This window comes from Xyrauchen texanus, chromosome 20, assembly GCF_025860055.1.
Source record: "Xyrauchen texanus isolate HMW12.3.18 chromosome 20, RBS_HiC_50CHRs, whole genome shotgun sequence".
Taxonomy (NCBI): Eukaryota; Metazoa; Chordata; class Actinopteri; order Cypriniformes; family Catostomidae; genus Xyrauchen; species Xyrauchen texanus.
This window is the reverse complement of record NC_068295.1, coordinates 7976293-7997036: the sequence shown is the minus strand read 5'-3', so window position 1 is coordinate 7997036 and position 20744 is coordinate 7976293. Positions and strand designations below refer to the sequence as shown.

Here is a 20744-nt window from a genome sequence, read left to right as displayed (position 1 = left end):
TTGGTGCCAGACGGGCCGGTCTGAGTATTTCACAATCTGCTCAGTTACTGGGATTTTCACGCACAACCATTTCTAGGGTTTACAAAGAATGGTGTGAAAAGGGAAAAACATCCAGTATGCGGCAGTCCTGTGGGCGAAAATGCCTTGTTGATGCTAGAGGTCAGAGGAGAATGGGCCGACTGATTCAAGCTAATAGAAGAGCAACTTTGCCTGAAATAACCACTCGTTACAACCGAGGTATGCAGCAAAGCATTTGTGAAGCCACAACATGCACAACCTTGAGGCGGATGGGCTACAACAGCAGAAGACCCCACCGGGTACCACTCATCAACACTACAAATAGGAAAAAGAGGCTACAATTTGCAAGAGCTCACCAAAATTGGACAGTTGAAGACTGGAAAAATGTTGCCTGGACTGATGAATCTCGATTTCTGTTGAAACATTCAGATGGTAGAGTCAGAATTTGGCATAAACAGAATGAGAACATGGATCCATCATGCCTTGTTACCACTGTGCAGGCTGGTGGTGGTGGTGTAATGGTGTGGGGGATCTTTTCTTGGCACACTTTAGGCCCCTTAGTGCCAATTGGGCATCGTTTAAATGCCACAGCCTACCTGAGCATTGTTTCTGATCATGTCCATCCCTTTATGGCCACCATGTACCCATCCTCTGATGGCTACTTCCAGCAGGATAATGCACCATGTCACAAAGCTCGAATCATTTCAAATTGGTTTCTTGAACATGACAATGAGTTCACTGTACTAAAATGGCCCCCACAGTCACCAGATCTCAACCCAATAGAGCATCTTTGGGATGTGGTGGAACGGGAGCTTCGTGCCCTGGATGTGCATCCCACAAATCTCCATCAACTGCAAGATGCTATCCTATCAATATGGGCCAACATTTCTAAAGAATGCTTTCAGAACCTTGTTGAATCAATGCCACGTAGAATTAAGGCAGTTCTGAAGGCAAAAGGGGGTCAAACACAATATTAGTATGGTGTTCCTAATAATTCTTTAGGTGAGTGTATATGGTGCTAGCCACCTCCTTTAATTTCAGTGTGTGTCTTGCCTAGTTAGTCAGTCAGTTTGCTATTTATTTGAAGTGTCTAGTCCTGGTTAGGGTTTGCTGTGATTTTGATCTTTGAGAGAGTGAGTCCAGAGCAAGCGTAAGTTATTTGAAATATTTTTGTTCTCTTCACAAATGATATGATGTGAACTGAACTGCATTTTGCTGATATTTCGTTTTTTTTTTTTATTTCTGCCTTTTTCCCACCAATGGTGATGTTTGAGATCATGTTTTTAATTGCCTAAACAAGTTCTAAAAAAAAAACTGTCATGATTTAAACAATGCAAGTGAATGTCCTCCATTTTTTGATGGTTCAAAATGCATATTTAGGGTGCATCAATATAATCCACATTACTTCAGTTGACAAATAAAGTTCTTCTGAACCCAAACCATTTATTCTTTTTAGAAACAAAACAATACTTAAATACTTTTTAACTACAAATGTTCACTTCCGTACATCTCTGTGCCACGCGCTCACGAGAGGGATGACGTAAGCTCGTTGGTAAGGTTACACGTCACGTGGAGGAGGAGATAGGAAGCGTGTCATTTTTTACAAGAGGAGTAGCACTGTGTTTAGTTGTCTTTGCTGTAGATTTGTATTGTTCAAAATGGTCGTTTGGCATGTGTATCCTGGAAGCTTCAACATTCAGAAACCCCAAAGAAAATGCACAACTTGCCCTTTGGTCTGTGCAAGTTTCTCTTGTAAACAATGATGCACTTCCTGGCTCCTCCATGTGATGCGTTACTTTACCAACAAGCTCATGTTATCCCTTTCATCCCTTTTTGTTTTTTTGAGCTGTGGCTCAGGTGGTAGAGCGGGTAGGCTGCAAATCACTGGGTTGGTGGTTCGATTCCCGGCCCACACGTCTCCACATGCCAAAGTCTCCTTGGGCAAGACACTGAACCTCAAGTTGCTCCTAAAGGCAGGCTAGTGCCTTGCATGGCAGATCTGCCACCATGGAGGACATTCACTTGCATTCTTTAAAGGAGGAGGCCTGAAATCTAATCCTAAAAATATTAAATTCTGTTTTGAAGAAGAATGAAACTGATACATCTTGGATGGCCTGAGGGTGAGTAAATTATCAGCAAATTTTCATTTTTGGGTGAACTATTCCTTTAAGACAGAACCATCACATGTACCATAGCACAAGCATCATAATATACATCGAACTTAAACTCTGGAGTCAACAACATGATGAGAATCCTAACTAAAAGCTGCCATATACTGTATGAAAAAGAATATCATAAATATTTTCACTTTAATATCCAAGTTGTTTTTCCAGGACTGCATTAAGATTAAATGGAGAGTCCCGAGTCTCATGCTTCTTAGATGTTCCTTCTGAGATAAAGACCCCAGTAATATCACAAGTCTCCAACATAGTTTCAGAAAAGACCTCAAATATGGCTCAGACTGAGCTCAGACTGGCCATGATAGCAAAGTCTGCCACTAAAAGTCGGACAATTTAATAGAAAATTAAACAACTCATCAAATTCTTCCAAAACCAAATTATCTGACCTATGCTATCAGAGCATAACCTACGATGCCATTATTTCTCTATAGCTATGAAAGAGCAACAACTGACCAATAAACATTTCCTCTGGTCTAAAAGCAAAAAAATAAAGATACTTCACAAATGCTGCAGATCATCCAAAGCATTAATCTGGTGCTACAGTTTGTGCTCTACAAATAAGATACGCAGTTCAACTGGTATGATTATAGGAAACATCTATTTTGGGATGGCCACTTCATTAAAATATAAGTGTAAATACAGACGCTAGATCTTAATATGAAAAGGCAGTAAATAAGAATTCTTGCCCATTCTTGCCCACCTGAGAAGTGCAACCCCACACTTCAGCAGGCATTAAACCAATTAATCTGTGCCCATATACCAGCTCTAATGGAGAAATATGTACCATTATTAATGAACTCTAATAATACCTCACTATTCCTGCCAAAGATGGGTTACTGTGTCCGTAATGGAATGCAGTGCACAGTATACACTGAATCTTGCCTACTATTTTTTAACAATATTATGTGAAAATGTTCAAAATAGCATACTACCATTACTGTAGTATACTGTGCATATGTTAAGATTGTTAATTTTTTTCATTTATGGAATATCCAAATGATCTACTACATTTGCCAACATGTGCAGTATGCAACAGAGAGAGCAAATGTGCTGCACATTTATTAGGTGCAGAAATGGCAGCCTTTAGGAGTGCAGCATATGCGGCAGAAACATAGTTTAGCATAAATTACTACGCTGCCTAAGTCGCCCCTGAGCAAATATCAGCCATCTCTGTGTTGGACTCATTTATCATGCGCTTCAACTCCACAGAGATCCACCTTAGAGGTCTCCCCACCCCCAGATCACCTCACCTGGGGGCTGATTTAAGCTCCACATCCTGTCTTTGATGGGTGATGAACCCTGTGGTCTCAGAGAAGGTCCTTTCCTGCTTGGTCTCTACTCCCTGTCCCTGATCTCATTTTTAAATCTGCACCAGCCAACTTTCATCATGCACCTCTTTTTTCATCGAAATCCCTCGTTTCTCACCCTTCCTGTCCCTGCATTCTGTGTCTCATCTCTTGCCAAGCATAGGTCAGTATGAGCAGCGTAAGTGATGGAAAATATGAAATGACATTTAACTCAGTAAGGGTCTAATACACCAACAACACAATGACAAAAATAAAAAAAGAGCTTTCCATTTTTCATAAGCAGGTCTACACAAACTCAAGTAATGACATTATATTTAAATATTTAATGTCATTTAATTTATGTATTTGTTAGGAATGTAATCCATATAATATGTAAGCCATGTAATAAACGGGACTCCCCTTTGAGTCGAGATCCTTATCACCCTGTCATTTATTTTGTGATAATGACTGGCTAACTGTACATTATCCTTCACCTAGTACCACTATTCTCAATTTCCATTTAGTCTTGTGTATTCAGACATTTGACTATTAAAGTCAAATCTGTACCACATTAAATACTGTTCTGGCCATTTGACAGCACTGTAAATTGACCAACTGTGCTTTGTTTTGTATTAGTAGGACATAACACTGAGAACAAATTTATACAAAGTATATATTTTATACAAAATATTCAGGTGTTGTTCACTTGTTACAAATGTTTCAAACAAATGAAATCTTAATGATTTGATGTCTTGAATCTCGCAAACTTTGGCATACGCAGCAGCTAGTTTTTCCTTGGAAGTTTTTCCCAGCAGACAGATAAAAACCTTTGCACCCTGTTTGCCATTTTTGGCGAGTCTGCCATGAATCTATGGTGGTACCATATGAGTTGTGTAGTTTGTTTCTCTCCATCAAAGTATACACTCCTCTGCAGATACCCAGTTCCCAAGAACTCACGAGCTGCCCGCTGCCCTTCCTCAGGTCATTCTGTCTGTGAGCAGGTCAAATGTTCCAGTCAGTTTAAGACATTTTCATATTTATATATCTAGCTAACACAACCACAATTTTGAGCATCATGGTCATAGCTCAGGGTAGAAAACCAGATCTGACAACATCCTTGCTGGAAAATAGCTGGTTTTACATGGTTTCTAGCTGGTCTGAGCAGGTCATTGTTGGTCATTATCTGGTCAAGATTCTAGATGGTGTATCAGCTGGTCCACCACAGGGTGGACCTTGTAGACCATCCTTTTCAAGTTGGTTGGGGCTGGTAAACCACCTCGACTAGAAAAAATAAGACTGTTACCATGTTCCAGAAAAACCCAGATTGAGCACCTTACACCGTGTCTTTACCAAGTTTTCAGTGACAGGCAATATATCTGTTCACACCGAACGTGAAACTACTGTCGAACATGATGTTTAATATAATGTTATATATACAATCCCCAGCCACTTTATTAGGTACACCTATACATCTGCTTATTCATGCGATTATCTAATCAGCCAATCTTGTGGCAGCAGTGTAATGTATAAAATCAAGCAGATATGGGTCAGGAGCTTCAGTTAATGCTCACATACACCATCAGAATGTGTAATAAATATGTGATCTCAGGGATTTAGACTGTGGCATGATTGTTGGTGTCAGATGGGCTGGTTTGAGTATTTCTGCAACTGATCTCCTGGATGTTCACATGCAACGGCCTCTAGAGTATATAGAGAAAGGTGCAAAAAAAACAACAACATGTGAGCGGCAGTTCTGAGGACAAAAACACCTTGTTGATAAGAGATCTACAGAGAATGGCCAGACTGGTTAGAGCTGACAGAAAGGCTTTGGTAACTCAGGTAACCACTCTGTGCAATTGTATTGAGCAGAATAGCATCTCAGATTGCACAGTATGTTGAACCTTGAGGTGGATGGTCTACAACAGCAGAAGACCACGTTGGGTTCTACTTCTGTCAGCCAAGAACAGAAAACTGAGTCTGAGTGGGCCTACCATTTGTGTACCTCAGAAGAAATCCAGATTTGTCAGACCAGGCAATAATTGTCCATATTGTCTACTGTCCAGTTTTGGTGAGCCTGTGCCCAATACAGCCTCAGTTTCCTGTTCTAAGTTGAGAGTAGTGGTACCCGGAGGGGTATTCTGCTACTATAGCACATCCACATCAATGTTCGAAGTATTGTGTGTTCGGAAATTCTTTTTTTTGTTGCATAGAACTGTTGAAACGTGTGGTTATTTGGGTTACTGTCACCTTCCAGACAGCTTGGACCAGTCTGGCCATTCTCCTCTGACCTCTGTCATTAACAAGCCGTTTTCGCCCACAGAACTGCCTCTCTCTGGATGTTTTTTGTTTTTTGCACCATTTTATTTACACTCTAGAGACTATCGTGTGTGAAAATACCAAGATCAACAGTTACAGAAATACTCAAACCAGCCCGTCTGGCACCAACAATCATCCCACGGTCTATATCACTGGGATCAAATCATGGTTGATTTGAACATTAATTGAAGCTTCTGACCCGTATCTGTATGCTTTTATACATTACACTGCTGGCAGATGATTGGCCAATAATATATAATCTCATGAATAAGTAGATGTACAGGTGTACCTAATAAAGTGGCTGGTGAGTGTACAGCTATGTGGAGCGGGATTTTGGACCAATGACATTTCACCAGCTTGGCCAGCCTGGGAGACTAGCTAGGTCCAATTGATAGATCAGTTTAAGATTAGCAAAGCGGATTAGGCTGGTTTCTCAATTTCTTAATGAGTTCTTACTGGGTCTGTGAGCTCAGGAATCGCCACACGGTATGTGATGGGGTTACAGTTCTGCGTGTTGTTGACCAGAACACACGGGAGGAACATGGGACCCAGATCGTCTCCATCCAAAACATCCAGGGTTAGAGTGGTGGTTGCTGTGCGACGACTTCCTGAAAACAGAGCCCGGTCCTGGAAAAAAAAAAGCAGGCATGTTACCATAGTTACAGACCTTTAGATACAGCATTTACAAAGGTTCACAGATCTGCATTCAGAGAGTGAAAGACAACGAGAGTGAAAGAATGATAATGAGCTAATTGAACGATACTTACTTTCTTAAAAGAACAATACTTAATGTACTATGGAAACAGTACTTTTACTTTTCAAACTCAAAACTCTCCACATTATAAACTTAAAAAAAGAGAGGAGGTTGCATTAAGCTACCAAACAAAAATATCAAACAAAATCACACAAAAAAGATGGAAGGATCCAATCAGGAAGTCCTGCATCACAGCTCCAATCAGATTTAAGAAAGAGAGAGAGAGCGGGATACATTTTAAAGCCATTCCATCGTTTTCCGCATCCTGAGTCATTTCATTTTGAAGGAGAGCTGTTGCAGCCCTGAGTAAAGCATTTTTTTGAGAAATTTGGCTTTATGAAAATATGCTCAATGGCCTTTGGCTCCTGCATACCTCACAGAGACACTGTTCAAGATGAGTTCAGAGCTACTTGTGTATGCAACTCATGTGAGGGTGGAGGGATGCATTTGGAAGTAAATCAGGATGCTGGTTATTCAGAGACAGCTAGAGGAATGTCTGGAATTAAAAAAAGGTGCATTGTGCAAACTAGCAGCCTAAAAGAACCAACACCATTTAACCCAAAAGACAAGATAATTTTTTGTATGTACTGTATAGAACTGTCATGAACAGTAAAGGATAAGAGTGATCTGCAAGGGTGATCTGACTTGAGAAAATAAAGAGTGCTGAGTACCAGCACTAAAATTTAGCCACTACAAAAAAACAGCCTTTAACTGGAAATGGTTTGTCTTTAAAGGATTGCTTTGGATGCAACTAAGTTCAGCTCTATTGACAGCATCTATGACAAAATTACACTTCAGTTTGTAAACAAACAAAACTAACAAAAATTGTGTTAACAACAATTAACTTTGCACAGACAAGGTAAGTAAACAATTTTGTCACACAAGTGTCTTTTCCAACACATACTCCATAAAGTTAAAGTTTTGAAGATAAGTTTTCGAAAAGTGCATATTTAAACCAGTGCCAGTGCAATGTTTTGCCATATAGACTGCCATTATAAGTCTATTAATGTAAACAATATTACATTTTTCAGTCTAAGGGGTGACTTTTGGAAACAGTTTAACTTTTTAATTAATAGTTAATTAAGGGTACATCAATAAAGGATATATTTAATGTGTTAATAATCTTACATTGGCCTGGACTACAATTAGATAGCGAGTTCTTTCCTCATAGTTCAGTCGCTCTGCCAAAACAATATTACCAGACAGAGTCCCAGCAACCCGTACAGTCCTGTTTGAAATCTGCGTGAGAGAGAGAGAGAGAGAGAGAGAGAGAGAGAAAGAGAGACAGATTGCACAATTTGCCTGCTTTTATTTATGTTTTTTCTTCAAATCTGGTTTGATCTTCATCTAAGTTACAATAATGAACATACACAATTTGTTTTAACTAATAACTCACAAATTATTGTATTGTTCATGTACATATTGAATACATCATTCAAACATTCACAGTGTAAGTTGGAAAAAGTATGTGAATCCCTAGGCTAATGATGTCAACAAAAGCTAATTAGAGTCAGGAGTTGGCAAACCTGGCATCCAATTAATGAAATGAGATTGGAGGTGTGGGTTAGAGATACTTTGACTTATAAAAAGCACTTAAACATTTTGAGTTTGCATAAGAAGCATCTGCGGATGGACAAGACTACGCCTTGCAAAAAAGAGATTTCAGATGACCTTCAGTCAACAATTGTTGCTTTGCATAAAGCTGTAAAGGGTTACAAATTTATCTTGAAGAGCTTAGATATTCATCTGTCCACAGTTGACACAGCCAATTTAATACTGTGGCTACTCTCCCTAAAAGTGTCCATTCAGTCAAGATGACTCAAAGGCCACACTGCAGAATGCTCAATGAGGAAAAAAAAAAAAAAAGAACCATAAAGTGACAGCTAAGGACTTGAAGGAATCAATGGAGCTGGATGACATCTCTGTTCATGAGTCTTTAAATGGAAAATAATAAACAGGCATTGTGTCTATGGCAGAACACTATAGAAGAAGCCACTACTTTCCAACAAAAAAACATTGCTGCAAGCCTGAAGTTTTCCAAAGACCAACTCGACGATCCACAACACTACTGGGAAAATGTTTTGTGGATTGACACTATGACTGAATAATTTGTCAAGATCACACAGCACTATGTGTGATATAAAAAGTGCATGGTGTACCAACATGAAAACATCATCCCAATGGTGAGTACGGTGGAAGGAGCATCGTGATTTGGGGATGTTTTGCTGCTTCAGGACCTGGAACGCTTGAAAATGATACACTTGGAAAAATGAATGCAGCAGGTGATGCAGCAGGACAATGAACCTAAACATCTAATTAAATCCACTACAAAATGGCTTAAAAAAAAGAAAATACACCTTTTGGAGTGGCCCAGTCAGAGCACAGACCTCAACCCAATAGAGATGCTGTGGAATGACCTCAAGCGAGCTGTTCATACCAGACATCCCAAGAATTATGGCTGAGCTGAACAGTTCTGTAAATTTGTGCGAACTTTGTGCAGGTCTAATCTGCAGCTACCGGAAATGCTTGGATGATGTTATTGCTGCCAAAGGATGATTGATTAGTTATTAAATCCAAGGGTTCACTTACTTTTTCCACTGCACTGTGACTGTTTAATGGGATGTGATAAAAGACATGAAAGATTACAATTGTTTGTGGGTTGTAGGCTGAAGCACATTGTGTTTGTCTATACTTGTTGTACATTTGATGAAGGTGAGATTACATTTATAACAAATTAATACAGAAAACCAGCTAATTTCAAAGTGTTCACATACTTTTTCTTGTCACTATAAATCAAATATTACAGTAAGAGGGTTCAATATTAATCTCTGCACAAAATCACTGCATTTAAATTGACAGTTAATCACAAAGAACATGGATGTAACTGGAGAAGTACCGGATCACTTGGGTTGTACTGAATGGCATATTCAATCTGTCCGTTGGGTCCATCATCGATGTCAGTGGCTCCATTGTTTCCTGAGAAACCAGTGAAGATGGTGGTACCGACTGGAGTGAGCTGGAAAGAAAACAACACATGAAACAAAAATCGCACACTCACTACATTACCATGGAACAACAACACAGCATCTCTAACAGGCGTCACTCTTTCACACAGTGTGTGTGTGTGTGTGTGTGTGTGTGTGTGTGTGTGTGTGTGTGTGTGTGTGTGTGTGTGTGTGTGTGTGTCTTTTGGTTCCTCCTGGAACAGACAGGGACAGTAGACAAAAAAAAAAGAGAAGACAAAGTGAGGGAGAGAGAAAGACTCAAAGAAAGAGACTCACACATATGCTTAAAAACAAATACACAAACGCACACACACACATAACCTCCTGGGTTATTCTACAATTGCGATGGAATTTCCAGTTTTAAGAGTTTTCTTAAAAAAGAAAAAAAAAAAAAACGAATCAACAATACAATACACCTACTGTGCTATATTGATGATTTTTTCTTCTTTCTTATTTAATACAAGGTCACAAAAAATAACTATAGTATAAAAAATAAAATACATGTAATTTGCTATTGGCTGCCATGTTCTTTGAATACCACCAGTCAGCTGTGCTGCTGGTGCTACACCTGAAAAAACAGGAACCAGTAACATCACTCACAAGTTCCATTAATAAGTTGATTTTCAAGATGTAGTAAGGCGTTGTAAAAAAATAAAATCTATAATTTGACTTAATTATTAAATTCTAGAGCCACTGATATTAAGTATATACAGTATGTAATGTATGTATTTGCTAAACTGGTTTAAAAGGTTTTTTTGGTTTTTTTTTGGAATCTGTCCAAAAAACAAGCTCAACCACCCAGAAACCCCAAGAACTCAGTCACTGACTTTTTGAATCTAAAACAGGGCACAGTCACTCACAGGGTCACATAATCATGTCTTCTTGCAAATACAAAAGGGAAAGTAGAAAGGGATGACTGTATATTTGACCTCAAGTAGATGAGAGATAGACTGACAGCCATAAAGAAGCCAACCGTTTACTCACCCTTAACACGTACGTGCATAGAAGATATTCAAACATATTCCAAATAAATGAAAGCCATTACAGCTAAAAATAGGCATCATGGCTGTACTTGTGGAAAGTAGGGTCAAGTGTATGTGTGTGTGTGTGTGTGTGTGTATAATGTTGAGTAGAAATTTGAGCCGAGGCCAAGGCAAGACGATTTAAGATCTGAATAACAGATGGAGTATGCCAATGGACTATACAATGGCTTTATACAGTATGTGTCAGCCCTTCTCGCTCTCCGTTCCACAAAGTTAAAAGGCTCCATGAAGTAATTTTAAGAGGGCAATTTTCTTTCCTGAATTAATGCATTTTGTAAGATACATTTTGGATGAGATTTATTGAAGAGCTTGTCTCTTTTTAAAAAACAAACAGGTTTTGGTTGCGTCACTGCTGTGAAATTTGATTTGCTACTTTGCCATTATTGGCAGGTGGTATTAAGGGAAGGGATATTCTGTCCAAATTGTCCAATAGGATTTTATTGGACAAAACGTTTTATATGACCATGAGTCATCAATATTTTTGGTACCTTTTCCTGTGAATTTTAAATACATATCTCTTAAAAGTTATTTTTTTGTCAACTTTTAGGGGTAAACTAACAAATAGATGGCCTTCAAGCTACCAGACATGGGGTGCTTCTCTTTTCTTAAATTTTGCATCCTCGTTTCCTCGCTCCTCCATCCTCTAGTCCATTACCCGGAAACCGATCAAAGTCGTATCAATTTTCTAAATCACGAAGAGGCGAGGACAGAGCGAGGAAGCACAGGTACATCCTATGCAGAAGATTTATTTTGTCAAAGCACCTGGCGCATGCATAAATTATCCTCCCCTTTCAAATAACATTAAACGTTTCCCAAAGTCTAAGTGGGAGTTTGACTAATTTAAAGAAATGGTCATCCCATAAGTTGAATATTCATTGCAATGGTCATTAAATCTCTTAAACTCACATCCTCTACACTATTAATCTGCATACTGTGGCTATCAGCTTTCCAATACGCTTTACAGCAATCATGAAGCTATGTTGATGATTCACTTCAGAGTATCAACGTAAGCGTCAAATACCACTTTGAACTCCACACTTGCAGACAAAAACATCTCATTCTGTGTTTTGGCGGTAGTTAAGATTTGGAGAGCTTCTGTGGTAATTAAAATGCTCCTTGTATAGGTCCCATCTGGGCTTGTTTTGTACATCAAATAGCGGTAAGAGGTTCTTTCTCCATCAATTTATCTCTTACAGGGAAGCACTGTTGTGTGTGTTTGTGGTGTGCGTCAGAGTAATGACACATCGGTGGACACATCGCAAAGGTTCCGTCCCCCAACAAGTGTTTATGCTGGTTTATGCTGTATTAACGGTAAATAAGGTCATCGCGTTTAAGAAAAAATAACATGTTCAACTTTTTTAAATTAAAGGAATATTCAGGGTTCAACACAAGTTAAGCTCAATCGACAGCATTTGAACACTTATAATGTAATAAGGTCAATATTAATAATAAGGTCCAATTTTGTGAAGCATATACATTTATTAAAGTACTTACATACATTTTTCTGTTAAAGCTTTTGTATTATTTGAGCTGTAAAGTTGTTTATATCGTCATTTATACAGTCATTTTAAGGTTTTAGGGTTTGTTGACATTACATTGTCATATTAATGAAGTTTACTTTACACAGAAAAGGTTAGTAAGCAATTTTATCACATTAAAATCAATTTTACATGCATATCCTTTATTTCTTGTGGCTATACTTTTGAAACAGTCAGTTTTTAATGTTACAAAATTGACCCCCATTCACTTCCATTGTAAGTGCCTCACTGGAAACAAAATTTTTGCTTTTTTTTAAAGAAAAGGAGGGACGAGTCAAAATAAATGTTTGTGGTTATCAACATTATGCCACAAATGCTGTGGATTGAGCTTAACTTGTATTGAATCCGGAACATTTATTTAATCTCATGCGTTAACGTGTTAACTCTGACAGCTCTAATATTTCTAATATATCTTGAAAATGAAGGTAACGTGCATATTTAGGCCAGGTCTGTGTGAAATATCTTGATACATTTGGCAGCCCAAAATGTTAGAAAATCACAGCTGTAATAACTGCTCAATACTATAACAGTATACATACTCACCTCATTAACCGCTACATAGTAACGAGGCTGCTGGAAACAAGGTGTGTTGTCATTTCTGTCCCTCACCACTATCCGTACTTCATGTAGAATAACTGTCCCGACCAGCTCATTGGTGCACTGAACCTGAACTACGATGCTGGTGATAGAACTGGGTGGCTGAAAGAGAGAGAGCATATACAGAAAACTTAATTAAATATAGGGAGAGTATGCATATGTAGGGCTAAAACATTAGGAAATAGTTATTAGACAATACAAATTAACAAATTTATATTTATAGCTTCCATTGTAGGAACTATTTCTAGTTAACATATAGTTCATAATTATTTTTAAGCAGCAAGAAAACTTTGCTGCTTGAAAGGATGGTTCCTTGACAAATTAGATATGGCAATACAAACTACTGTATCTGTATTGTGATCAAATTTAAAAAATGTATGACCAGCTGTGCAGCCCACCAATCACATTAGGAAATCCACCAGTAGGAACAGTCACTATGACCAACAATACAGCCCCTTGGCAACTTCCAGAGATTAAATCACTGTATGTGTGAACACTAGGGATGCTCCGATTGATTGGCCACCGATTGGTATCGGCTGATATTTACATCCTATGACTCGATCGGTGATCAGCAGTGTATAAAAAGTAATAAATTACTGATTATCATATACTTTTGGAAATTTGTAATTAGATTACTTTACTAATTACTTAATCTGGAAAGTAATTATATTACTAATTACTTTACTCTGAAGTTACTTTCTAAAACCAACCAAACCTGCGGAAAAAAAACAAATGTGACACTAATAGCTCTATTAGTACTTTAATATTGACTGAAATATTAACCAAAGTACAGAAATATGACAAATACAGCAGCTTGGCTAATTAGAGTTCCAATGCATTTCTAAAAATGCATCTTTCTTATCTCAAATATGCTGTAGTATCTTCAGGTATGTTTGTGTGTGTGTCTGTGTGTGTGTGTCCTCTATCTACAACCTTCTTAGCTATGTGTGGTTATGTATGTGTACAGTAATCTAGTTTACCTGTGTTTGTGTTGGTGTAAAAGACAGAAAAATAATACTAATACTGAAAACATTTCTGAGAACCCATTTGCAGACAGCTTTGATAGTAAAAGTTAAAACCATTGTGTATTTGAATGCTTGTTGTTACTTTTTGTTGTGCATATACAGGTTTGCTTGTGTGTAGCATCATGCATGTCTGTGTGCATGTATTTCTGTTTGTGTGTGTACATATGCAGTATGTGTGTGTTAACACAACTCTACAGCGAGTGGATTATCTCCCTGCTTGTGCTTGGAAGAATTGAGTATCCTTTATCACTTGCTCATCTGTAATGCTATAGCAATGTGTTTGTGCTTTATTGTGTACAGTACATAAAGAACACAAAAGCCGTTTGCTTAGTTCTGGAAATGATCCCACCTTGTGAGCAATATATCCTTCTGTCAAACGGGAATGAGCGCTGTTTTCCATATACACCTGAAACTGATCCCCTCTCTTCCCTCTGCAGCTGCAGAGGGACACCCGATGGGGCGGAGTGCGGATATTTAAAGAGGATTTGTCGGCGGCCCAGCCTTGCTTGTCTCAGTCAGGGCTGGGAGCATGCTGGCACAGAGCTCGCTGAGATTGACTGTGAGCTCATAAAAACTTGAAATGCTTCACTTTCATTTTCAATTTGAATAAACAACTACACTCCACTGCATCCATGTTAACACACCTCAATCATCTGCCATCGCCTCGATACGTGTCCTCAATGCCAAGGTGCATGCTCATTAGCTGACACAGCAACACACATAAAGTATCAACATAGGAATGTACTGTAATACATTTTAAAATGCATTCTACTTAATATTATTGTTTTAGCAATAAATGTGTAATCCAAGTAACTTAATTTTATTCATGTCTGTAACTGTAATGAGATTACTTAATTGTGTTTAGTAACACTTAATGTAATCGGATTACATTACTTTGTACACGTTACACCCAACACTGGTGATCAATAATTTGGCCGATCTCATAAACCAACCGCTCATGTCGCAAAAGACTCCTTTGTGTGTTCGAACAGGCGTATATAAATATAATAATTCTTTATACAATATTAAGATACCACAAAATAATGTATTAAATATAATGCAAATATAAAATCTAACTAAAATAAGGAATATTAATTATATGAAATAATGACACCGAATCAATAACCAAATATGTCACATTAAGTTTAATTGCACCTATGGGTTATCAGTTTGTCTTCAGTTTGACACTAAGCTGCATTTTTTTTAAAATCTTAATATAGCTAGAGAATATTTTGCTAGCCTTTACATGATTTCAAGTCTTTTTTTTTTATCTAAGCCTTTGAAACCTTTTAAACTGTTTTTGTCAGCAAAAACAAGGCAAAATGAAATTACTGGGAACAGGAAAAAAATAAAAATGTATTAAAAGAGACAGTGTGCAGAAAGCATGCATATTGCCAGTTACACAGTGATCCTGATAAAAGGTGAAATGATCGGTACCGGGATTGGCAGATCGGGTGACAAGAAGATTGGCGATCGTATCAGCTGTAAAAATCCTGATCGTAGCATCCCTAGTGAACGCCCCATTATACATGACAATGAAACAAGGCAAACTGGATTAGTGTTATGGCTCTCTCTCTCTCTTTCTCTCTGCATCTCTCTGTCTTGTGGATAAATAAAGGTGTTTGCACTCAAGTGCTCCGCACAAAACAAACAGTCACGCTCTTGAATGAAGTGGCTGAATCCCACACTACCTCCTGAAGAGAAGAGGGAGAAGGAGGAGGATTCCTCTAATTATGATCATATTGTGTCTGCCACTTAAGGCCTGTTTGACCTCCTCGGACTGTAAGAGTAAACCTCTGTTGGTAGTGTAGAGTTTCTTTTCTTTTACACCTTACAAATCATCTCAGTAAAGATGCATAAAATCACTGACATCCCATAAGCTCCATGTTATGTGCATCTATTGTCACTACATAAACTGTAGTCTTAAACTCGTATGGCAGTGATGATCTCATTACCGTGAAACGTGTTGGTGTTCTCACTAAATGGGACAGAATTTACTGTAGAGCTTTTGTTTTTCTTACAGGAATCAGGCAGACCGCCATATAAATATATACAGAATACTCTAGCTTTTCTGTGTGTGTGTCAGCCGAAGGACAGCAGCAGCAATATGTTACGTTCGGCAGAGTGTATGTGTGTCCTCACGTCACGGTCGAGCACTTGTCCAGTGCTGTTAAGATACAGTCTCTGTAGTGCAGGGTCTAGGATAACCCAATAATCATAGTTGTCCAACAGTGTCAAAGAGATGGTTCTGTGTGGATCCTGAGCACGACCGTTGATCTGCATGTTTTCCACCAGAATCGTACCTGAGAGAGACACAAATCCAAACACTTCTGAAATTTCACCTCAAGAATACATTATATTTATAATAAATAATTAACAATATTAGCTCTATATTGTGCTATATTGTGAATATACCCATAGCTAGCAAGTGAGTGAAATCACTAAATAATATGAAAACTAAATGTAACTTAAATATTTATAAGAATAATAATAGCATTAGTAGTAGTAGTAGTAGTAGTACAATAGTAATAATAATAATACATATTATTATTATTATTATTATTATTTCATGATATGTCAAATAACCCTAATGTTATTTAATAATGTAAATTCCAATAAAAACATTTTTTTTTTAATTAATTACAAATTAATCGCAATTCATCAGATTTATATCAACATTTGCTGAGAAAAGCCCCCAAGTGAAGATTATTAGTTTATTGTGGCAGACGAAAGAATTTAATAGACAAAAAGTGGCTTTAGAATCAGAATGAATCAGAAAGAGCTTTATTGACCAAGTGTGCTCTCTCTCTCTCTCACACACACACATGCACACACACACACACACACACACACACACACACACACACACACACACGCACACGCACACATGCACACATGTTGGTGCAGCTATCATTATGAGGATTCTAAATAGATATTCTGATTTTTATACTGTACAACCTAACCCTACCCCTAAACCTAACCCCCACAAAAAACTTTCTGCTTGTTTAATATGTTTTTTAAGCTATTTAAATTATAGGGACACTAGAAATGTCCTCATAAACCACATTTATAGCATAATGCCCTTGTAATTACCAGTTTGTAACCTAAATAATTGTCCTCATAAACCCCATAAACATGCCCACACAAACACACAGGCCATTTGTTTTGGTTTACAGGACCTCTGAGCAGTTACAACCTATTACATATACCTGAAGATAACAAGAATAAACATCTAGAAAAAAAAAGAAAAGATTAAACCTTATGTGCAGTAGGCTATATGTGTGTAATACAGACCCCAAGTCAGACTGCCCTAGGTTGAGAATCGCCTGTGGTTTGGGCTCTGTGAGAATAAAGGGAGGGCTGATGTTTTTGTGTTTATCTGCGGGGGTTCATAGGGGGTTGAAATAATTTGTAATACATTGGACCATAAAATGAAGTGTAATTATCATTGTAGAGAGAACTCAGCCGACCATACATTAACACAGGCTGAAATTATGATCTTCTCATTCTTACAAGCTCAGCCTCTCAAACACAAATATTTATGATCAAAGAGAGGATGCTAAAGAAAATAAACTGAACATCAATCTAAAACTAAATCTACAACTATTTTATATTTATGAGGATATGTGAAAACATCACATATGTGTGTGGTCCTAATAAAGTGCCCGATGTAGTCTTCTGCTGTTGTAGCCCATCTGCCTCAAAGTTCGATGTGTTGTGCATTCTGAGATGCTATTCTGCTCACTGCAATTGTACAGTGTGGTTATCTAAGTTACCGTAGCCTTTCTGTCAACTCGAACCAGTCTGGCCATTCTCCATTGACCTCTCTCATCAACAAAGCATTTCCGTCCACAGAACTGCCGCTCACTGGATGTTTTTAGTTTTTGGCACCATTCTGAGTAAACTCTAAATTCTGTTGTGCGTGAAAATCCCAGGAGATCAGCATTTACAAAAATACTCAAACCAACCTGTCTTGCACTAACAATCATGCCACAGTGGAATTCACTACAATCAAATTTTTCCCCATTCTGATGTAGGATGTGAACATTAACTGAAGCTCCTGGCCCATATATGCTTGATTGTATGTATTGTACTGCTGCCACACGATTGGCTGATTACATAACTGCGTAAATAATTAGGTGTACAGGTGTTTCTAATAAAGTGCTCGGTGAGTGTATATACATGCATGCATACATATTACAATTTAAAATACAATTTACATTGCTCTTAAGTGTCTTAAAAATATTCCATTATTTCAGCCACAGAACCATTGTAGTCAATTATATTCAAGAAGATGTGTAAAATATGTCAAATATGGTAAATTAATACAATTGTCTATGAATGCATAATAATTGGTCAATACAGAATTTCAGCCATGCTAAAACACAATATAGGAAATTTAGCATCATTATGGAGAGCTTGAAGCGAGCTTTCTGAAGGGTGTAGGGCATCACTGTCTCATAAGTATTCATTTAGTACATAAAGACATCCATCTATGCCACTTTATTTTAAATCTAAATGATAAATGTAACCTTTTTAAAGCTAAAGTTCATGCTTATAACCATTAAGATTGCTGTGGCAAAGAATAGAAATTGACTTTTGTTGCCGTTCAATATGTCCTCATTGTCCTCAACTTGAAGGCAGCATCATAGTGGCCTCTGAGTCTGGGGCAGGACTCATAAAAGTCATGGGAAGTATGCTAGGACTGTTCAAGAAACCTGTTAAGACAATTTTTATTTTTGATTTTTGTTTGGCGAAACTGGTGGTGCAGAAATTACACACACCACCTTTAAGAAGAACTAGAACATTCTTAAATGAGTAGTACAGCCTTGTTCCCTGGGAAACTTAGATATAATAGACCTCCTACACCATTAGATGTAGACAGACTCTGAAGACCTGCTGTTTGCCTCCATTATTACCTGAAAGAAAATCCACAACCTGAGTGAAACGAGCCTTAGCATGTGAGCTGAGCTAAAACATACCACATAGAAATCAGCCGTCAGTGAGGGCGGCGTGACAGAATCTCTAGGTAAACAGCATCTCCGCTCTGCCAGTGAGGGCGCACAGAGGTCACAACATGCCTGCTGCCCCTTGAAATCACAGAAAACCCATCCAGAACCAGCTAATATCAGCCATTAGAGCAGTTAGAGCATAGGCAATGTTAACATAAAAGGATCTAATTATCGGAGGTCTTAAAAGACACCTATTTTTGTGTACAGCTTCGAGAAAGCAAACATGCATCTACTGTATGTTGTTCTTCATTTATGTTTCTTTATTTCTCTTATATCATTTTCGGATGTATGGATGAAACAGTACAGCAATGCAGACACAAGAGGAAAATTGCTCTTCTGAATCATTTCTTTACCTCACAGTGGGGAAAATCAAATGCAATTAAGGGGGATATCACACCCGGCACTGCAGAGACTCAAGGGACACACGCACACAGACCACATACACCAATTCACAGGCAGCTTCTCAGAATCCTTTTCACACCCATAACCAGGTGTGAGGTCTGTTGCAAATGTGCACATTTTACGCATCTATTCGTAAATGACCAGCTGCCTGATGAACGGCATGATTAGTGGTGTTTGCTAAGGAAGACATCATTAATACTATATCTCAGTTTTATAATTAGGGCAGGGGTCTTTAACCTTTTGAGAAAAGGAGACAGTATTGGGACTAATACATATTATTAAATAAAAATCATTGAGTAATAATGCTTACTGTACATTGGAACGCCGGTCCGAAGAAGTTGTACTCGGAACCGTCATATCCTGCCGGAGATAGGAGGCAGGGCGAGGTTATTTTCTAACTCATTTGATGTGTCTTCTGCCAGCTGAAGAATGGCAAAATGCTTTGCCATTTAGGTTAAAAACAGAAAAATCTGAGACATGATTATAATTGTTGACTGACACAGGTCCGATTAAAACTGAAGGATCTGAATGCTTATTTGGATGTAGAAATGAGCTGTCATCCAGCTGTTGGGATTGTGTGATTGCATTGCTTTTCATTGGTTGCTGCCGGCACGCTGCACAAGTCTGTGTTTGTTTGTAGCTTAGTAGCCTGCTTAACATGCTGTATTCAGCTTTTAATCTTTAATATCTGCCATTTTTCAGTGCGCATCAGGTTCCCCCCTCATTATTCTCTTTTCGTGATTCAACTGCATGCATTTCGGATGTGGGTAGAACAGCGAGCAACACACACACTTTGGTTCCGGCTGTAGAGCCCCCGCAACAGGGCCTTTTGGTGATGTCTCGGCTGCATACTCGCACAGCAAAGCGACACCCTCTCTTGTTCCTGTTTGGGTTTCCAAAATCAATTCTCCCCACCCAGTGATACACCCGCTGAGAAACATGTTGCCCCCCATCCCGGGCAGTTAACTGGATGGTGGCCACTGGACTGCTGGACTGTACGACCCAAGAACTTAAAGGTTCGTTCAGACCTGCCCAAAAGAGATCAGTTAGGGAGGTTTAATCGTATCCCAGGCCCAAGGACATTGATTAAAACTCAAGGGCATACCCCCACACAGATTTGTCATCCTGTCGTACCCTGCGCAGTGTTCCTCAGAGGACAGGATATAAGTTTAAGTCTTTTGAACTAATAATGCTTAATGTGACACTTTTAGATACAAATAAAAAATCTCTGGCATCTTTTGCCCTTGCTACAGTATATAGATCACCCGGGCCGTATTCTGATTTTCTTGGTAATTTGGTAATTTTTATCAGATCTTGTAATTACTGTGGATAGAGCTTTATTGGTTGGTGACTTTCACATAGATAATGAAAATTACACATTGGAATTAGCATTTATCGATATTAAATGTGACAGGACCAACTTATAAGCATAATCATAAACTAGATTTAATTCTGTCATATGCAGTTGATTTTGATACTATAGAAATTCTGCAACAGAGTGATGACATATCAGATCATTATGCTGCGATCAGCATTAATCTACACCATGCTATTGTTCAGGTAGAACT

The 20744-nt window shown here is 38.3% G+C and overlaps 1 protein-coding gene across 1 annotated transcript in view; it reads right to left on the bottom strand.

Moving 5' to 3' along the window:
- The window catches only part of pcdh15a (protocadherin-related 15a), a 250136-nt gene that overhangs the window by 130123 nt on the left and 99269 nt on the right, over nt 1–20744 (bottom strand). Inside the window, exons 5-9 of the mRNA XM_052150614.1 lie at nt 15905–16065; nt 12684–12839; nt 9451–9570; nt 7683–7793; nt 6257–6427 (exon numbers count right to left, since the gene is read on the bottom strand). Coding sequence (XP_052006574.1) covers nt 6257–6427; nt 7683–7793; nt 9451–9570; nt 12684–12839; nt 15905–16065 — 719 coding nt within the window. The remainder of the gene's footprint in view (nt 1–6256; nt 6428–7682; nt 7794–9450; nt 9571–12683; nt 12840–15904; nt 16066–20744) is intronic.